Genomic DNA, 16,866 nt, shown 5'->3' on the forward strand with positions numbered 1-16,866 from the left:
TATAGAAAATACTTGTATGACTCTTTGTAAATTGGTGATGGTGCAGGAATGATATTCAAAGCATATATGACATTTATAAAAATATGAGGGCAAAATTAGGTATCAACAAAGATTAGATAAGATAAGGAATGTTGATATTCGGAAAAAGGTGGGAGTGGCACCCGTAGAGGACAAGATGAAGGAAGCTAGATTGAGATGGTACGGGCATGTGAGGAGGAGGTGTATAGATGACCCAGTGAGAAGGTGTGAGAGGTTGGATCTAGGAGGGGGGGCTGAGGAAAGGTAGAGGTAGGTCTTAGAACTATTGGGGAGAGGTGACTAAGCACGACATGGAGGTTGAGAATTAGGGTAGAAGAGTAGTGGTTAAACGGGCGTATCTTATTTATATGTCGGTCTCATTAGCGTTAGTCTCGTATTTTCATTTCTTAGTATTTGCATATTTCTTTTACTATATGTCGTTTCTTTCGCTTCGGTTATTATATCACATTTACTTGCTATGGTTACTACTTGTTATTTCTGCTTTCTTTTTAGTTTTTTTCTCTTGAATCGGGGGTCTATCGAAAATAACCTCTACCTTCGTAAGGTAGGGGTAAGGTCTGCGTACACTCTACCCTCCCCAGACCTCCCTTTGTGAGATATCACTGGGTTTGGTGTTGTTATTGTTGTTGTTGTTGGAGGGGGCCTCTTGGATTCGTGTCTGCCTGGGGAAGAAGATGGGGTTTAATTTATTGGGGTAGGGAATCTTTGGCAAATACCCAAGCGGCAGAAACTATTTACCCACCCATGCCCATGCGGTTAATGAAGTCAAAGAAGCTACTAAACCAAGCCATGTCAAGTAAAATCAAGTCAAGCCAAGCGAAGCCAATTCAAGCCAAGCCAAGCTAAACCAAGTCAAGCCAAATCAAGCCAAGCTAAGTCAAATAGATGGGTAAACTGGGTTAGTTTTAATTGGATATAACTAATTTTCAAATGGATAAAAAAAGATAATTATTTTAAGTTCAATGGATATTTTACATAAATTGTTCGCCGTTTTTAGCATCTATTTTGGTCTCTTGAGTCCAAAAGGATTTACTTTGGTGGAGATAGTAATCTACTTTATTACTTAAGAGGCAAACATTAGCAAATGTGCTTCAAGGACGAGCTCTAACTCTTATGCCGAACACAAACTTGCCAGTCAAAATATACCCCTAATGTCATTGTTGTCCACAGTTCATTGATTATTAGCTTAGGCTTGTCAAACCTCCACCGTGACTTGGAAAAAGAAATGCCAAAGCTTGTCAAAGCTCCAGAATGGTTTAAAAACAAATCACATTTTACTTTGAGATCTTCAGATTTTTTTTAATTAACTAACAAATTACATCCATTCTAAGTAGATAATAGATGTCGTGTCACTCGCTCAGATTGTATTTATGATTGTCAAAGGTACTTATGTAACTCTCTAGTATCTAGAAGGCCATTCATTGAAAGACGCCTAAAGTAAAAGATGATCCGTAATTCTATCAATAAGCTTCCAAGCAAGTCATTCATGAATAGGCTAATACATTTTCCAGTTTCACCTAAGAGCCCGTTAGGATTAGCTGATTTGAAGTAGCTGATAAGCATTAGGGGCTGAAAAGCACTTTTAAGTGCTGAAACTGATTTAATAAATAAGCAGTTACGTGTTTGGATACAAGTGTTGAAATTGATAATAAGTTGCTGCAGTATTTGATAAAAAAGTGTTGATAAGCTATTTTTCTGTTAAAATGACTTAAATAACCTTAGAAGTGTTTACACTTATAAGGGCGTAATTTCTTCAAAATTTTAGATTCCAAATACAAAATATTCTATTATCATTTTATTTTAAATACAATTGTGCTTAGATAAGATAACTTTTATGATAAATATAATTTATTTTATGATAAGCATATAATCATAAGTTATAATAATTAATAAATTGAGAAAAGTTTCTCAGCAAAAAATAAACCTAAATAGGACAAAATATTTGAAAAGAAATAAACATTGTCTTTATCACCACAACACTTAGAAAGCAACATACCAAAAATTTGATATGTTCTCATTTATTACATACAGTTCAAAGATTAATACACAATCACATAGATATAAATATGCAAAGGAATAGAGAATTTGCTTATCTTAAATAGTCAATGAGCATTGCAGACTTGAAGAGGCGGGGGAGGGGGAGTTAGGTTGAAATAGTGCTTGAGGCAGTGAGTATCGATGCAAGAGTTTTGTTCTAAAAAAATATTTTAAGGATAAAATAGTAAAAAGTTTGGTCAAACTTAAAGTGCTTATAAGCTAAAAATTTATAAGGTGGGGGTGACCAGCTTATGGCTTTTGGCTTATTTTTTACTTATAAGCATTTTTAACTTTACCAAACTCGTAGATAAGCCAAAAAATGCTTATAAGCTAGTTTGACCAACTTATAAGCTTAGCCAAACGCCCTCTAAGTTTGTCGAAGCCACTGTTCTGATGGATAAAGTTGGAACCTTAATTAGTGTAGTGTTTGCACCAAGTTGTCTGATTTCGGCAATAAAAATGCCTTGTAACATTTCCAGACAATGTTAGTATTAACAAAAGTACTCCAGTTTATCAAAAAAGAAATTGTTTTTTTTTTTTCTCCGATTAGTACAAAACCAGAAAACCAGAAGCAATGCAAAATAACGTACTATTTTTCCTTACCTAATGAATTCTAAAAGATTCATCTATAGGCTCCCAGATAAACAACGATTATATATTTAGAATATAGCACTAATGGCCCCTAAAAAAAGATACAGGATCACTTCATTTGAAAACTACAGCATGATGGATAACATAACGACCCCACCTAAAGATGCTTCTGCAGGGGGTCCATGATTAAGTTGTAAGTACCTGGTTTAGTTTGTGAGAAGGAAAAACAAGAAATAGTAGGCAGCTCGAAAAGTAATAAACTGAAATATAGGGCATAGTTTATTTTTCATTCTCACGACGTAGGAAGTTGTGGAGTAGTTTTACATGTACATTATATACGAAATTGAACTTGAACTTGAGGGACTATATATATATATATATATATATATATATATATATATATATAGTATACACATCAAAGCTTGTTGTTCTTTCATAGCTTCAGCTTCTCCAAGTTGGTCATAGCATCCTTATTATCCACAATCTATATTTCTTTACGTAGAGATATACAAGACATGGACCAATCAAACTAGCATCTGAAAGGTTTTTGCAAAGGTTGAGGTAAATTTCCAAGCTTCCAGATTGTTGAATTCTTCTCCTTAGTCCCTGCAGCACAGCTGCTCTGTCCAAAAACTCTGGATACAGACCCAAGTCAAGCATCTTAATTACTGTCTCTGCAGCATTCTCAAAATGTCCACCTTTAATATAACCTCTCAACAGCCATGACAATGTTTTCTTTTTCTGTACTGAGCTTGAAGCCTCCATTCTGGTGAGCAACCTTGAGATGGAGCCTAGCTCCGGCTCTTTCTGGGAAGCACATATTGCTAAGACAATGTCATGAACATCTCCGCTGACTTCCTTGCCAACTAACTTCATTTGCCACAAATGTCTCTCAGCTTCTATTCCACGCCCAGCACATACATACATTGCAACAAGCCTCTCATGAACCACCCCAAAAAGAGAAGGACCTCCTTCTCTAATCAACCAATTGGACAATCGCACACCCTCAGCCAACAGATCTGCTTGATATTCTTCAATGAGCCTTAGATTTTCTAAATCAAGCTCCGCAATGACACCAGTTTTGGCGAAACCTTTCAATTTGCGCAAAGCTTTTCCAAAAACATTCAGCTCTTTTACCACAGCTGTCATTGCAATCAAATAGCTGTATATTTCTGGCTTCAACCCAGAATCTCGAATGTCAATAACTAATTTGACTGCATCCTTGTAATTCCCCTCCTCCTGACAGGAAGATCAAAGCTTATAAGACATGGATATAACTTGGCAAAGCAAATCCTGGAAGCAGGAAAATTCTGCATCACAGCCCTTCAATCTAAAGAATCCCCCCAAGAGTATACAAATTTTATTTTGCACAAAATGCACTGCGTATTAGTAACAGAAAAATCCTCTTACCTTCTCACTCCTCAAATAACTTATACAACTAAAAGACATCATCAACTGAACTTTTTAGCTATTTTAGAAAATATTTTAAAACCAAATGTCCAGCCTCAAAGAATTTAACTAGTTAGGATTGGCCCATGCACTATATTTAAATTTGAACATTGTTGTTCGCATATTTTTTTCTACTTTTCGCTGTTATAGATCATTAATTATCGAACAAATTTTAACAAAGTTAAAAGAAGCTTTTCCCATCAGTTCTTATTGTTATTGTTTTTGTTATTGAAATAATATACATTGATAAAATGTTAGTGTATACAATGAAAAAAATGTGTTCAACTCTATGACTAAAAATAAATAAATTCTAGTATCTTAACAGTTTGTTTTAAAGATTCTCCCGCTTTCCTTATTTTAATTATATACCCAAATTGGTGTTGTATAGACTTCCAAATACATGAATTAAACTTTCAGAGACTTTTACTTACTCTCTTTATACACCATCCTCTCTGTTTCCCGAGACTTGCTTGTATCTATCCTTGTCAGATTGTCCAAATTTACCCGCATAAACTAATCTGCTTTATGTATTGTCAATTCCAAAGTATCTTTCTTGCTCAGATACTTGAGCTCCATTTACTACTGCTAAAGAATCTCATAACCAAGAGAGTTATTTCTTCAATGATGTTGAACGAAACTCTTTCAACACTTTTGGTTAATTTCAGAATCATTCACAAAGTCAGATCACCATTTTGGAATCATGTCTTTGGTTCGAGAGATCTCCTTGTTCTAAATCATGTATACGAACCATTTTCGGAATTAGATCTCACTTAAGAGATTATTTGGCAAATAAGGTAATGAATCACAACCACAACTTTTTTTTGTTGTTCATTTCATTTGATACCGGGTTACAGCGTGAGAGAAATTTTCTACATATATCTCTCATCTCTCTGTTGGTCCTCAAGACCTTCAGGTCTTTCAAACTTAAACTTTTTTTGTTCAAAATCTCTAGAATTCATGTCAGAAATCATAAAACATTTGGAATCCCGCATGGTATGCTTTACTGCATAAAACATTTGTTGCACTATGCTATATGCTACTCCCTCTATTCCAATTTATGTGATCCTATTTGACTGAGAACGGAATTTAAGATAGAAATGAAGACTTCTAAAATTTATGGTCCTAAATAAGCCATAACATTTATGTGGCTATAAATCTTTTGAGGCGAGTGGTGTTAAACATGCCAAAGTATTTGTGTGACTATAAAAGCTTCTAATTGAGGGTAGAATTGAAAGTTTATGTAAAATTATCTTCAAATCTAGAAAGAGGTCATTCTTTTTTGAACGGACCAAAAAGGAAATAGGTTCACATAAACTAGAACGGATTAAGTAGTTTTCTTAATTAATTTTTTTCTTATTTGCCAAAGAATCTCTGAAGCGAGATCTGAGATATTTCTAATATTAGATCATATCCACACCTTGGGAACAAGGAGATGCCCTAGACCAGAGATATGATATCCCAAAATGGTGATATGATTTTGTAAATGATGCTGATATTCACCAAAAGTCTCTTTCGGCATCATTGAAGAAGAGAGCTCTCCTGGTCACAAGATTCTTTAGCAATATTAGAAGCAAATTAACTTATGCATGTAAATTTGGACAATTCAACCAGGATAGACACAAGCAAGTCTTGGAAAATGAAAAAAAGGGATGGTGTCTATAAAGAAAGTGAGTCTCTGAAAGTCTATACTACACTAATGTTCGTCTATATTTAAAAGAAAAGGAAAAGCAGGTACTTCTTTAAAATTATATATGTGAGTGTGTGTGTACCACACCTGAAGTTACTACCCGACCTTTTTCCACTCTAATGGGTATTAACCTCTTTCTTTCTGCTATATAATAAGATATTGGACCATGTCACTTCCTCAAAAATAAAATAAAGAGCAGTTTAACTGGAAAACAGAGTTTGGAGCAATAAATTCACAGTGAAGTAGTTCAACATGCTGAATCCAATACCAGCATTGATGAGTAACAGTAACCAAAGAAACCACATTTTAGTGAAAGATCTAAAATACCGATAGAGAACATGTCAATAGTTTAAGGAGTTCTACAACCATTAAGGATTAAGGAAAAATTCCACCTACATTATATGCTCTCCTCTCAACTTTTATTGGTATTCTTTTCCATTTTGGTGTGGGAAAAACAGATCAGAGTTAATTGAACATTGACCATGTCCTGTTTACGCCAATACCAAGTTCCTGCCATCCAACCTATTAAACCCTTTGAAAATGCCAAAATGGAGAAAAACACTCTTCCTACGTAATTTGCCATAAAGGCAATATAAACATGGCTTCTTAAAGGAGAAAATTTTTACGAGTTTTATGCGAGCAACGAAGTTTTCACAGAAGAATTATAGGACACAAAAAGAAGAGTTTTGAGGACCTTTTCCCTCCTTCCACACACCCCCATCTCTTTGTAGCTTTTTTGCCTCATCACCTGCATATTCTTATGCCACTCACATGTCACATGCAAACCTTCACATACCCAGAAAGCACATCAAGCACCTTTTTCTTCACCCTTCAATCAAACTCATTCAGTGCCTTCTTGAAGAGAGCAAAGAAAAAGAAAGGAAGAAGAGTAGAAAAGGGGTGCAATGGAAGCAAGTGACATATGAAGAACCAGATAACTTGGCTTTGTTGGGTTGGCTGAACTGCTATTGCAAGTTGCATGAAATATGACCGGCAAGGCTGTGCGGGAGGTTTTTGTGGCACGGTGAGGAAAGCGGCTAAGTTGGACAAAATAGGGTACACTTTGGATATGAGTGAAAAGAGATGGGCAAGGGACTAATCAAATTTCTTAATTAAGAATGATATGTTTTTCGCCCTTAAAGATAAAGTGCACGGCTTGTTTAAAGTTTATGAACATTTAAACTACATAGACTTTTTGATTAATTTTTAGAGCAGTTTTCTGGTAAAAGATAGAAAAAATTCAGTAGCTTCTGGTGCACTCTACCATTCGGGATTAGAAAACACGTCTGTGTTTGTCCACCATCAGCAGTCGGAAAAAAAATAGTAGCTTAGGTTCACATCATATTCCTAGTCTACATGTATTCTAGTCTCGGAGCTTCAACATACCCCCCATGGAGAAAAGTTCAGAATACGAATGCAAAATTAATAGTAAATGATAATTAATACATTGTACTTTTCCTAAATTACCCAAATGCAATAGTTGGATGATCTCTACGTGAAAACAAACCAATTGCAGATCAAGAATGACACGCTATATGTACCTGTAAAATGGAATATATAAGCATATATATTAGTATCGCACACAGCAAATGGCATTCAGACTCTTACCTATCAGCTAATGGAGAGTGCTTTATCACTGTATCACTAAATTTTCTACTTTATACATATAATCATTCTAAATTTAAAAGTTAGGAAAGATATTCTCATAACTTTTTAACAACACAATTCCACCTAGCTAACTAAAAGGTTAATGACTATATCAGGATTACCATCACCTTCCAGGAAAGCCGGGGCATAAGCAGGATTTTTCATAAGCGGTGTCGATATTTAAAGGAGTGAACAGATAAGAAAATCACTGCTGTGAGATCATATTTTAAAAACAAAATTCAAATCATATAAAAAAGTTCAAGTATATTGCTATCTCCTCGACGAGTTTTTATTTTTGAAACATTCATAATTATCCTCATTAAGAATAATACTAAATAATTCTTTTTCTATATAACGAACCAAATAATCACTCAAAAGCTTATTATTTATTTGATTCTGCAAATTGGTCTTAACCAACTTCATCCCGAAAAAGAAGATGTGTATTCTTACCACTTACAATGGAAGCAGCAGAAAAAGATAAATTATTCTGCGTACATCACACAATTTGGACTCATGCCAATAGGTTTTGTCCTTACCATCCGAGAGGTCAATGGTTCAATCCTTGCTAACATATATGCTTTTAAGCACAGATAAGGCAAAAATATCTCAATCAACATGCATGTAAAATTGGCGGGGTTTGAACACATGACCTCAATTAGAAGAGAGAGGTGCTCGACCAGGCGAGCTATGGAGCAGCTTGTATCAAGCAGTTGGTGCATATCCCATATTTTGTTTCTGCAAATTAATTACATATGCATATTTAGTAAACTTCTCCTACTAAGCGGTGTCACTGCTTGAGCCTACGTGTGTCCTGCCCTGCAAACAAGATAACTGGTAGGACAAGCCCTTATGCACATCTGAGTATGCTATTTGCACCCTCAACACCTCCTTCACAGAAAAGACAGCTTCCTCCCTCACACCCACCAATATGAAGATATGACCTAGTTAACATATCGTAAGGTTGGGCTTCAATCAACTCAGTTCATCTCCATGAGCCGGTGTACAACACCCACCCACCCCGGCCTCATTATTCGCCTCAATCAACTTATTCACCGATCTAAACATTACCATGAGCATCGTCTCTTATTGACAATTATACCCATTTTGAATTCTCAAAAATACCCTTAACAGTATACTGGAGTACATTAACATGGGAGGATTTTCCGTCTTTTTGCAAAAAGTAAATCCAACATATTTGGTACTGCCAGCCTCCCTCTCCCTAGTCCCTAATGAGTCTCTCTCTCCCCTCTATCTCTCTCTTCTGCTTCTCTTCTTTCCCACCCTATTTAAGATTATTAGATTCTCATGAGCATTATCAAAGTAAATGGATATCATGGTCTAATCTCTAAAAACTAAAACGTATGTTTAATTTTGGTAAACCCCTATAATATGTTTGATTAAACCCGCGTTCATCACTGCATTTTGTTTTCATGATAGAGATTTTAGGACGACCTAGGGAAGAAGACGACGTTTCAACAGCAATGGAGCCTCTAAGATCACTCGTGATCCCCCTTTGAAATCAAGCATTCTCTGCAATTGAACACCATAAGAGTTTGATCTTCTTCATTATTTGCCATATTTTCTTGTATTATGGAAGTGAGAGAGAATTAATTGAAGGCATAGAAACTTAAAGGTTTCATCCCTTATTAGTGATTATATCGCTAATCTCTTCAAAAATGTTGAGAAGAGAAACAAAGAATGGACAAGTAAAAATTTAAAAAGAAGGCTTGTGAAATGAAAGAGAAAAAGTGGGCGGTAGAAGGGGGGGAGGGGATCGAAGAGAGAGAAGATAAAGAAAGGGCTGGTTTGGATCTAATTTTTTGTTAAAAAAAATAAAAAGCCCCCATAGTTAATGAAAGAGTGAGGATATTTTGGATAATCCAAAAATGGATGCAGAGCTAAGTTGCTAACCTACTACCGATAGTAGATTAGCAAGACCCATATATAACACATATTATACATATAATATAAAAATAAGTCCATGTTTAATGACTTTGTGCTCTTGTTGTGTGTTTTTGATTGGTGTGCTTTTCTGAACATTTGTGCCTTTTATCATAGAATCGAGGAAGGATCCAATTTGTATGCTTTTCTGAACATATGTGCACTGATTTCCTGATCCAGTCTATCTTAGTAGTAAGAACTATACATCATCTCATTATTCGCGTCATAAAATTTGAAATTTTCCTTACACTATGGCAAGACCACTATATCCATAGCAAACAACTACAAAAGACCTATATATAACACATATTATACATACAATATAAAAATAAGTCCATGTTTAAAGACTTTGTTCTCTTGTTGTGTGTTTTTTATTGGTGTGCTTTTCTGAACATTTGTGTCTTTGATCATAGAATCGAGGAAGGATCCAATTTGTATGCTTTTCTGAACATATGTGCATTGATTTCTTGATCCAGTCTATCTTTATAGTAAAAACTATACATAATCTCATTATTCGCATCATAATATTTGAAATTTTCCTTACACTATGGCAAGACAAAACTATATCCATAGCAAACAGCTACAAAAGATCAAATAAGTCTTTATTATGGATTTATTAGTCTTTAGACAAAATAAACTACAATTGCTTCACCAATTGCTTTGAGTCATTATCCTTACTTGGGATATTTATTTTTATCATAAAAAATGATGCATGTTACATATTAATTTAGTGCATCTTAAGAACTTACAACAACAACAACATACCCAATAAAATCCCACTAGTGGGGTCTGGGGAGAGTAGAGTGTACGCAGACCTTATCCCTACCCCGAAAAGGGTAAAGAGGTTTTTTTCGGGAGACTCTTGGCTCAACAGAAGAGACAATAATATCAGGAGAGAAACAAAAGAAAAGACCTGTAATAACAAAAGATGCAAGAAAGATAATAACAGCAACGAATAAGTGAAAGAACAATAACACAAAAACTATGCAAAACAACAATATGAACACAACATAGACCGCTAACAAACCTAAACAAAACTCTATCAGACTACCCGGTACAAAGAAGGAAGAACTCTCGACCACCCCCTAGCCTACCACCCTAATGCTCGACCTCCACATGTTCCTATCAAGAGGCATGTCCTCGGAAATCTGAAGTCGCGCTATGTCCTGCCTGATAACCTCGCCCCAATACTTCTTAGGCCGCCCTCTGCCTCTTCTCGTCCCTGCCAAAGCCAACTGCTCACACCTCCTAACCGGGGCATCTATGGTTCTCCTCCGCACGTACCCGAACCACCTAAGCCTCGCTTCCCGCATCTTGTCGTCCATGGAGGCAACGCCCACCCTCTCTCGAATATCTTCATTCCTTATCTTATCTAGTTTAGTATGCCCACACATCCATCTCAACATTCTCATTTCGGCTACTTTCATCTTCTGGATATGTGAATTCTTCACTGGCCAACACTCAACCCCATACAACATAGCCGGTCTAACCACCGCTCTGTAAAACTTACCTTTGAGTTCCGGTGACATCTTCTTGTCACACAAGACTCCAGATGCTAACCGTCATTTCATCCACCCCATCCCAATACGATGCGTGACATCCTCGTCGATCTCCCCATCTCCATGGATGATTGACCCTAGGTACTTGAAACTTTCTCTCTTGGGGATGACTTGTGAGTCGAGCCTCACTACCATGTCCGCTTCCCCCGTCACGCTGCTGAACTTACACTCCACATATTCCGTCTTTGTCCTACTCAACTTGAAACCTTTGGACTCCAGGGTCTGCCTCCAAACCTCCAGTCTCTCATTAACGCCTCCCGCGTCTCATCAATCAGAACTATATCATCAGCGAACAACAAACACCATGGCACCTCCCCTTGAATATGGTGTGTCAGGGCATCCATCGCCTATATCATCAGCGAACAACAAACACCATGGCACCTCCCCTTGAATATGGTGTGTCAGGGCGTCCATCGCCAGGGCAAATAAGAACGGGCTAAGCGCAGATCCTTGGTGTAACCCCATAACCACCGGAAACAGCTCTGAGTCACCTCCCGCGGTCCTGACCCGTGTCCTAGCTCCATCATACATATCTTTTATCGATTTAATGTACGCTACCGGCACCCTTTTCACCTCCAGGCATCTCCAAAGCACGTCCCGAGGGACCTTGTCGTACGCCTTCTCTAGGTCAATAAACATCATGTGCAAATCCCTCTTCCTATCCCTGTACTGTTCCACCAACCTCCTGATAAGGTGGATAGCTTCCATAGTAGAACGTCCCGGCATGAACCCGAACTTGATAGATAGAAAAGCAATAGACAGTCAGTTGAATATTTTTGCTACCAAATTTGATTTTTTGGCTCTGATACCAAGTTGAATAGGTAATATCAAATCCCCCCCCCTCCCCCCCCCCCACAAAAAAACCCTCAAACCCTAAACACTATTCAGTTGGAGATCCCTCTTATTTCATCAATTATCTAAATAGAAAAGGAGGAGTAGCTGAGAAGAATTGGATTGAGTGCTATAAAAAATATTTAGATAATTGGCAAATTAAGCATCGCTCTATCTGGTCTCGGATTTCAGATTTTTGGTAGATTTTCATTCATTCACTGTAATATTGCTAGCTACATTGCATGTGGTATTGACAAAAGTGTCGGGGGGGCTATCTATTTTGACTGAAAAAGTATTTAAGGTTTAAGGTTTTGAGGGTTTTTAAATTTGGTTTAGATCGTATCAAAGCCAAAAAATTAATTTGGTACAAAAATATTCAACCAAACATCTACTATTTTTATTTTCATCAAGTTCTTCGAGTGAACTAAATTAATATGTAACATGCATCATTTTTTGTGATAAAAATAAATGTTTTAAGTAAGTTTTAAGGATACAACTTGTATGGCTCATAATAATTGGTGAAATAATCCTAGTTTATTTCATCTAAAGATTATTAAATACATACTAAGCATTCATGATTTCATCTTCCATAGCTTTTTGCTGTGTATATAGTTTCGTCTTGACACGGTCTTATGATATGAATAACAAAATAATGCATGGTTCTTACTATCAAGATAGGTTGGATCAAGAAATCAGGGCACATATGTTCAAAAAAGCACATCAATTGGATCCTTCCCCGATTCTATGACCAGGGGCACATATGTTCTGAAAAGCACACCAATACACAAGAACAATGTCATTAAACATGTACTTATTTTTTCATAGAGCACCTATGCAAGCTCACTTTCAAAATTTCATCAATAGAGTCCCACATTCTTGTTGTGTCAGAGGACATTATGGATAATTCCCTAGGTTTTGATACTCTTTTACTAATACATTCTGTGAGTGAACAACAGTCTTAGGTAACACGTCCATATTTGGTTCTTGAAAACGCACCGATCGAGTCTTCTTGAGCTTTTTTTAGATGAGTTTGCACAATTGGCATTCGAAGCCCTTTCCGCACTACTAGTACAATAGTACCTGGCATTGAATTCGACAAACGTACCCCATATCTTTGGATATCATTGATCCTACTTGCTTCATGCTCCCTTGGCACTGACGGACGAAAACTCGGATCGGCATATATTTTGATGGAGAATGAATTGGCCCAATATTGCCCAAAAAAATACTAGGGGATCAACATCATTTATAGCAAGTTGTCTATATGGACTAATCCCAACATCCATCTCAGAAAGTGGGTAAAACGGATTATCGTATCTGACCCATCGGTAAAGGTTTGTTTATCTCACATTGATCGGACAAGTAATTGTCTTTCCGTACAAGATCAGATATGTCAACTGAATATGAGAATAAGAAAGCTAAGGTATAAAGAGGAGAAAACCAAGCGAGCATAAAACTGTTACTGTTACAGCACTGAAATGTACAATCTAGATCACAACATGAAGGTGGTACGAACCCATAAACGCCGCAACCTTTTGTATATATGATGGAGATCATACAACATCCTTCATCTATCATCCATTAATAACACATATACAACAATAACCTGTCGAATAATTCATTTCTTTTCAATTTCTTTATCAAGATCTCGTTAACTCCAAACATTTGTAGTCATTTTTTTATCACTACAAGCATTTACAGCTTCTGTTATATTCTTTTGTTTTAAATTCTTGCAACCTAGTTCCTAAATACAACCACACTTGCCCTAGTGCAACAATTTTGATCTTTCAGCATTAGGACCTATCACAACCCAGGCCCAACTGCAAAGTATTGTCCGCTCTAGCCCAACCTTTGGGGCCTCATGTTTTTTCCTCTTTGAGCTTTAACCCAAAAAGCGCCTTAATGGTTGGGTTCTTGTACTTGCCATTACATGGTCCCCAACTTTTCCTCCCAGTTTGACGTGGAATTCGCCTAAGGCAAGCTTGACAGAGAATTCAACCGCCAGCACTTCATAGATGTTACTCAACGTCGTGCTGAGTTTGCCCCACCACCATATTAGAGGAGGTACCGGCAATGATACCACTTGTCATGGTCTAGCCTAACTGCTAAAATATTGTCCACTCTGGCCCAACAATTATGCCTCACGACTTTGTTCTCTTAAGCTTTAACCCAAAAGCACTTCAACAATTAGAACCATGCACTCGCCTTTATATGGTACTAACTTTCTTTTCCCATTTCGATGTGAAATTTGTGTAAGGCAAGCTTCACAGTAAATCTCCTATTGGGTTCAACTACCAGTGGCCATAGGCTGTTACTGGACTTCCAGCGAAGTGACCCTTGATCCCGTAGCAAAAAAGTAGAGTCCCCCGTCAACATTAATTGTCAAACTTTATTTGGAAATCATAATTCATGAATTTGGCTGCCACAACCCATCCAATCAGAGTGACTCAAAAATTTTGCCAACAAACATTCCACAGGTAATCTTATTTCAAGTGGCACAACAAGGCACACATGTTTCTCACAATAAGGATGCACGACGATAGAATGAATACATACGAAACTGTCCTATTAATATCATGGGGGTTATTTGTTTCATTCCAATACCATATTACACAGCTAGGAAGAGAAATCCTAAGCTGGATTTGATTGTAACTGGAGATAAGTACTTGTCACTAAGCATAAGATAGCATGACATTAACATGACCAAACTGAAGGACTAGAAAAGAATACAAGATAGTCAAAGGCAGGACTCTTTTTTCTTTTAATCAAGAGTCAAAGCCAGGACTCTATGACATCACCTTTTTAATGGGAGAAATACACCAAATATTTACTGCTAACAAGTACTTAGCATTAAACTCAATGAGTATATAAGAATTACCATCATTTTCCAGGCAAGATAACCAGTGGGACCAGCCTTATGACCATCTCCATTGCCATGTGAGTATGCAATCTGCCTCCTCAACACTTCCTTCACAAAAGACACAGCTCCCTCCCTCTCACCTGCGTCCCAATACAAAGAAATAACCTTCTCAACCATACTAAATTTGGGGTTTAACCCTACACAGTCCATATCCACCAGCAAGTCCACTACATCCCTGGCTTCACTCTTCGCCCCAATCAACTTCTGCACCCATCCACACATTATTGAAACCATCAGCTCCATTGTCTCCTTATCGACTCTATTCTCTTTCCTTAGCCACTCAAACACCTCCAAAGCACACCATGAGTCCCTCCCTTCTTGCGCAAAGTACACCAACACCAACTGCAACTCTCTATCCGATAACCTCTCATTCATTTCCTCAAGAACATCTGACGGTTCTCTTGTCATTCGTTCTAATTCCTCAATTGCCTCGAAAAAACCTTCACTCATCTCATTCTCATCGTCGCTTGTCACAAACCTATCCAATTCAACAGAATTATACAATCTAAATTCCCAGATTTTATTCCTCCTCGGAGTAACAAAACTAGGGTTCTGACTACAATCTGCACCCAGAACCTTTGAACATGATTGACTCCTCAATTTCAACCAAGTCTGAGGAACAACCAAACGACGTCGTCTAGGAGAAACAGCGTTAGTTATCCCGAGGTAGGTAAAACATGCAATCTCATTAATAGTAGCCATATATCCGCTTGAAAAAACACCAGAAATAGGAAAGTAACTGCTCAAAGAACGGGATGATGAACGGTTGAACTAGAATTCATTTACAATTTCTCGTCAACCAAATGGGAGGAGTGGAAAATGAATATGATGTTGCTTAAGGAAAAAGTACTGTTTTAAAGTCGTAACATAGATGAAGGAGTGAAACGAAAGATATTTAAGATTCAAAGAGACTCAAGCGGCGTTGCTGCCATGGCGGCTAAAGAGCCAGCCGAAGAGACAACAAACAATGGTGTTGACTGTTGCTGCATGTAACGTGTTCACTTGCAGATAATTTAGGATTAGAATATATGCAATGACATTAATACCCTTAAAAGCCAGACTTTCTTTTGTTGTTGGGGCCAGGGCCGGCTTTTGGGTAAAGCCTTTGAAGCCCAAGATTTAGGCCCCCAACTTTAGGGGCCCACTTTTTACCCTATAATTTCTTTTTAATTAAGTATTTTCGTTCAATTAATGTGATAAGTAGTGTTTTAAAAGGTGTGAGCGTAAGGTTGGGCGTTTTACATATGTTTCAGCAGGGTGTAAGTCCCGAGGCGGGAGTTCCGTAAGCCCCATAGGTATTTAATTTTTAATAGTTTATAAAATAATATAATGACAGTTAATATTTATAAACAGGTAAAATTGCATAAAAATTGAAGAAAACTATATATATGTGTGCTCCATCCCCACACAAAACTAATCAAAACAATCTATTATACGTTACGTACAAGTACAAGTAATTTGAGTCTAAAAGAATAAAGTTTTCTATATGGAGGAACAAAAATGATGATTAACCTGCAATTTGAACTTTGAATTTGCTGCTATGAAGAAAAATGTAGTTCTCTTTCTATTTGTAAAAAAAATTAAATATTCGTTGCTTTTGGGAGATATTAGCAGACTAGTGGACAAGATAAAAAAATTGAGAAAACCATGAATTAGGGCTTAAATCAATAAAAAAGGTCTTTACTTTTAAATTTAATACTTTTGAGTTCCTTTTTAAACCTTTTGAGTAATTACCAAACTGACTTTTGAGAATTTAGGTATTATATGAAGGACTAATTCAATAAATTTTGTTTTAATTTGAAAAAGTCTCTAGGGCTTCCTCCTTACTAAAAAAATGCGCCCCGAACGCCCGGGCGTACGCCCCAAATTACGGGGCGTACACCTCTTGAGCCCACACCATCGCTCCGGTGCGTTTTTGGTATGCCTCGCCCCAGAAACGTCTTTTAAAACAGAGGTGATAACTGAAAAAATTTAAACAATAATTATACGAAAGTTGATACGATAAACCACCTTAAATACCGTTTGTAACCTACGCTAAATTAATCAGACTCAAAAACAATCCTTATTAAATGTTGCATTGGCTACCGAAATTCATTTGCAACAGGGAATTGATCCAATTTTTTGAAGCTCTCAATCAGCGTACATATACATCTCTATGGGGACAC

At 37.0% G+C, this 16,866-nt stretch overlaps 1 protein-coding gene across 1 annotated transcript; it reads right to left on the reverse strand.

Annotated features, from left to right (window-relative positions):
* Positions 1-2,923: 2,923 nt before the first annotated feature.
* LOC104091750 (pentatricopeptide repeat-containing protein At2g30100, chloroplastic) lies at positions 2,924-15,694 on the reverse strand. Its single transcript, XM_009597153.4, has 2 exons — positions 14,660-15,694; positions 2,924-3,906 (listed from the first exon to the last, which is right to left on the reverse strand). Exons 1-2 carry the CDS (start codon positions 15,401-15,403, stop codon positions 3,127-3,129), a joined length of 1,524 nt encoding a protein of 507 aa, XP_009595448.1. The 5' UTR covers positions 15,404-15,694; the 3' UTR covers positions 2,924-3,126.
* Between the last annotated feature and the right edge of the window lie 1,172 nt (positions 15,695-16,866).

This window comes from Nicotiana tomentosiformis, chromosome 7 (genome assembly GCF_000390325.3).
Source record: "Nicotiana tomentosiformis chromosome 7, ASM39032v3, whole genome shotgun sequence".
In the NCBI taxonomy this organism is placed as follows: Eukaryota; Viridiplantae; Streptophyta; class Magnoliopsida; order Solanales; family Solanaceae; genus Nicotiana; species Nicotiana tomentosiformis.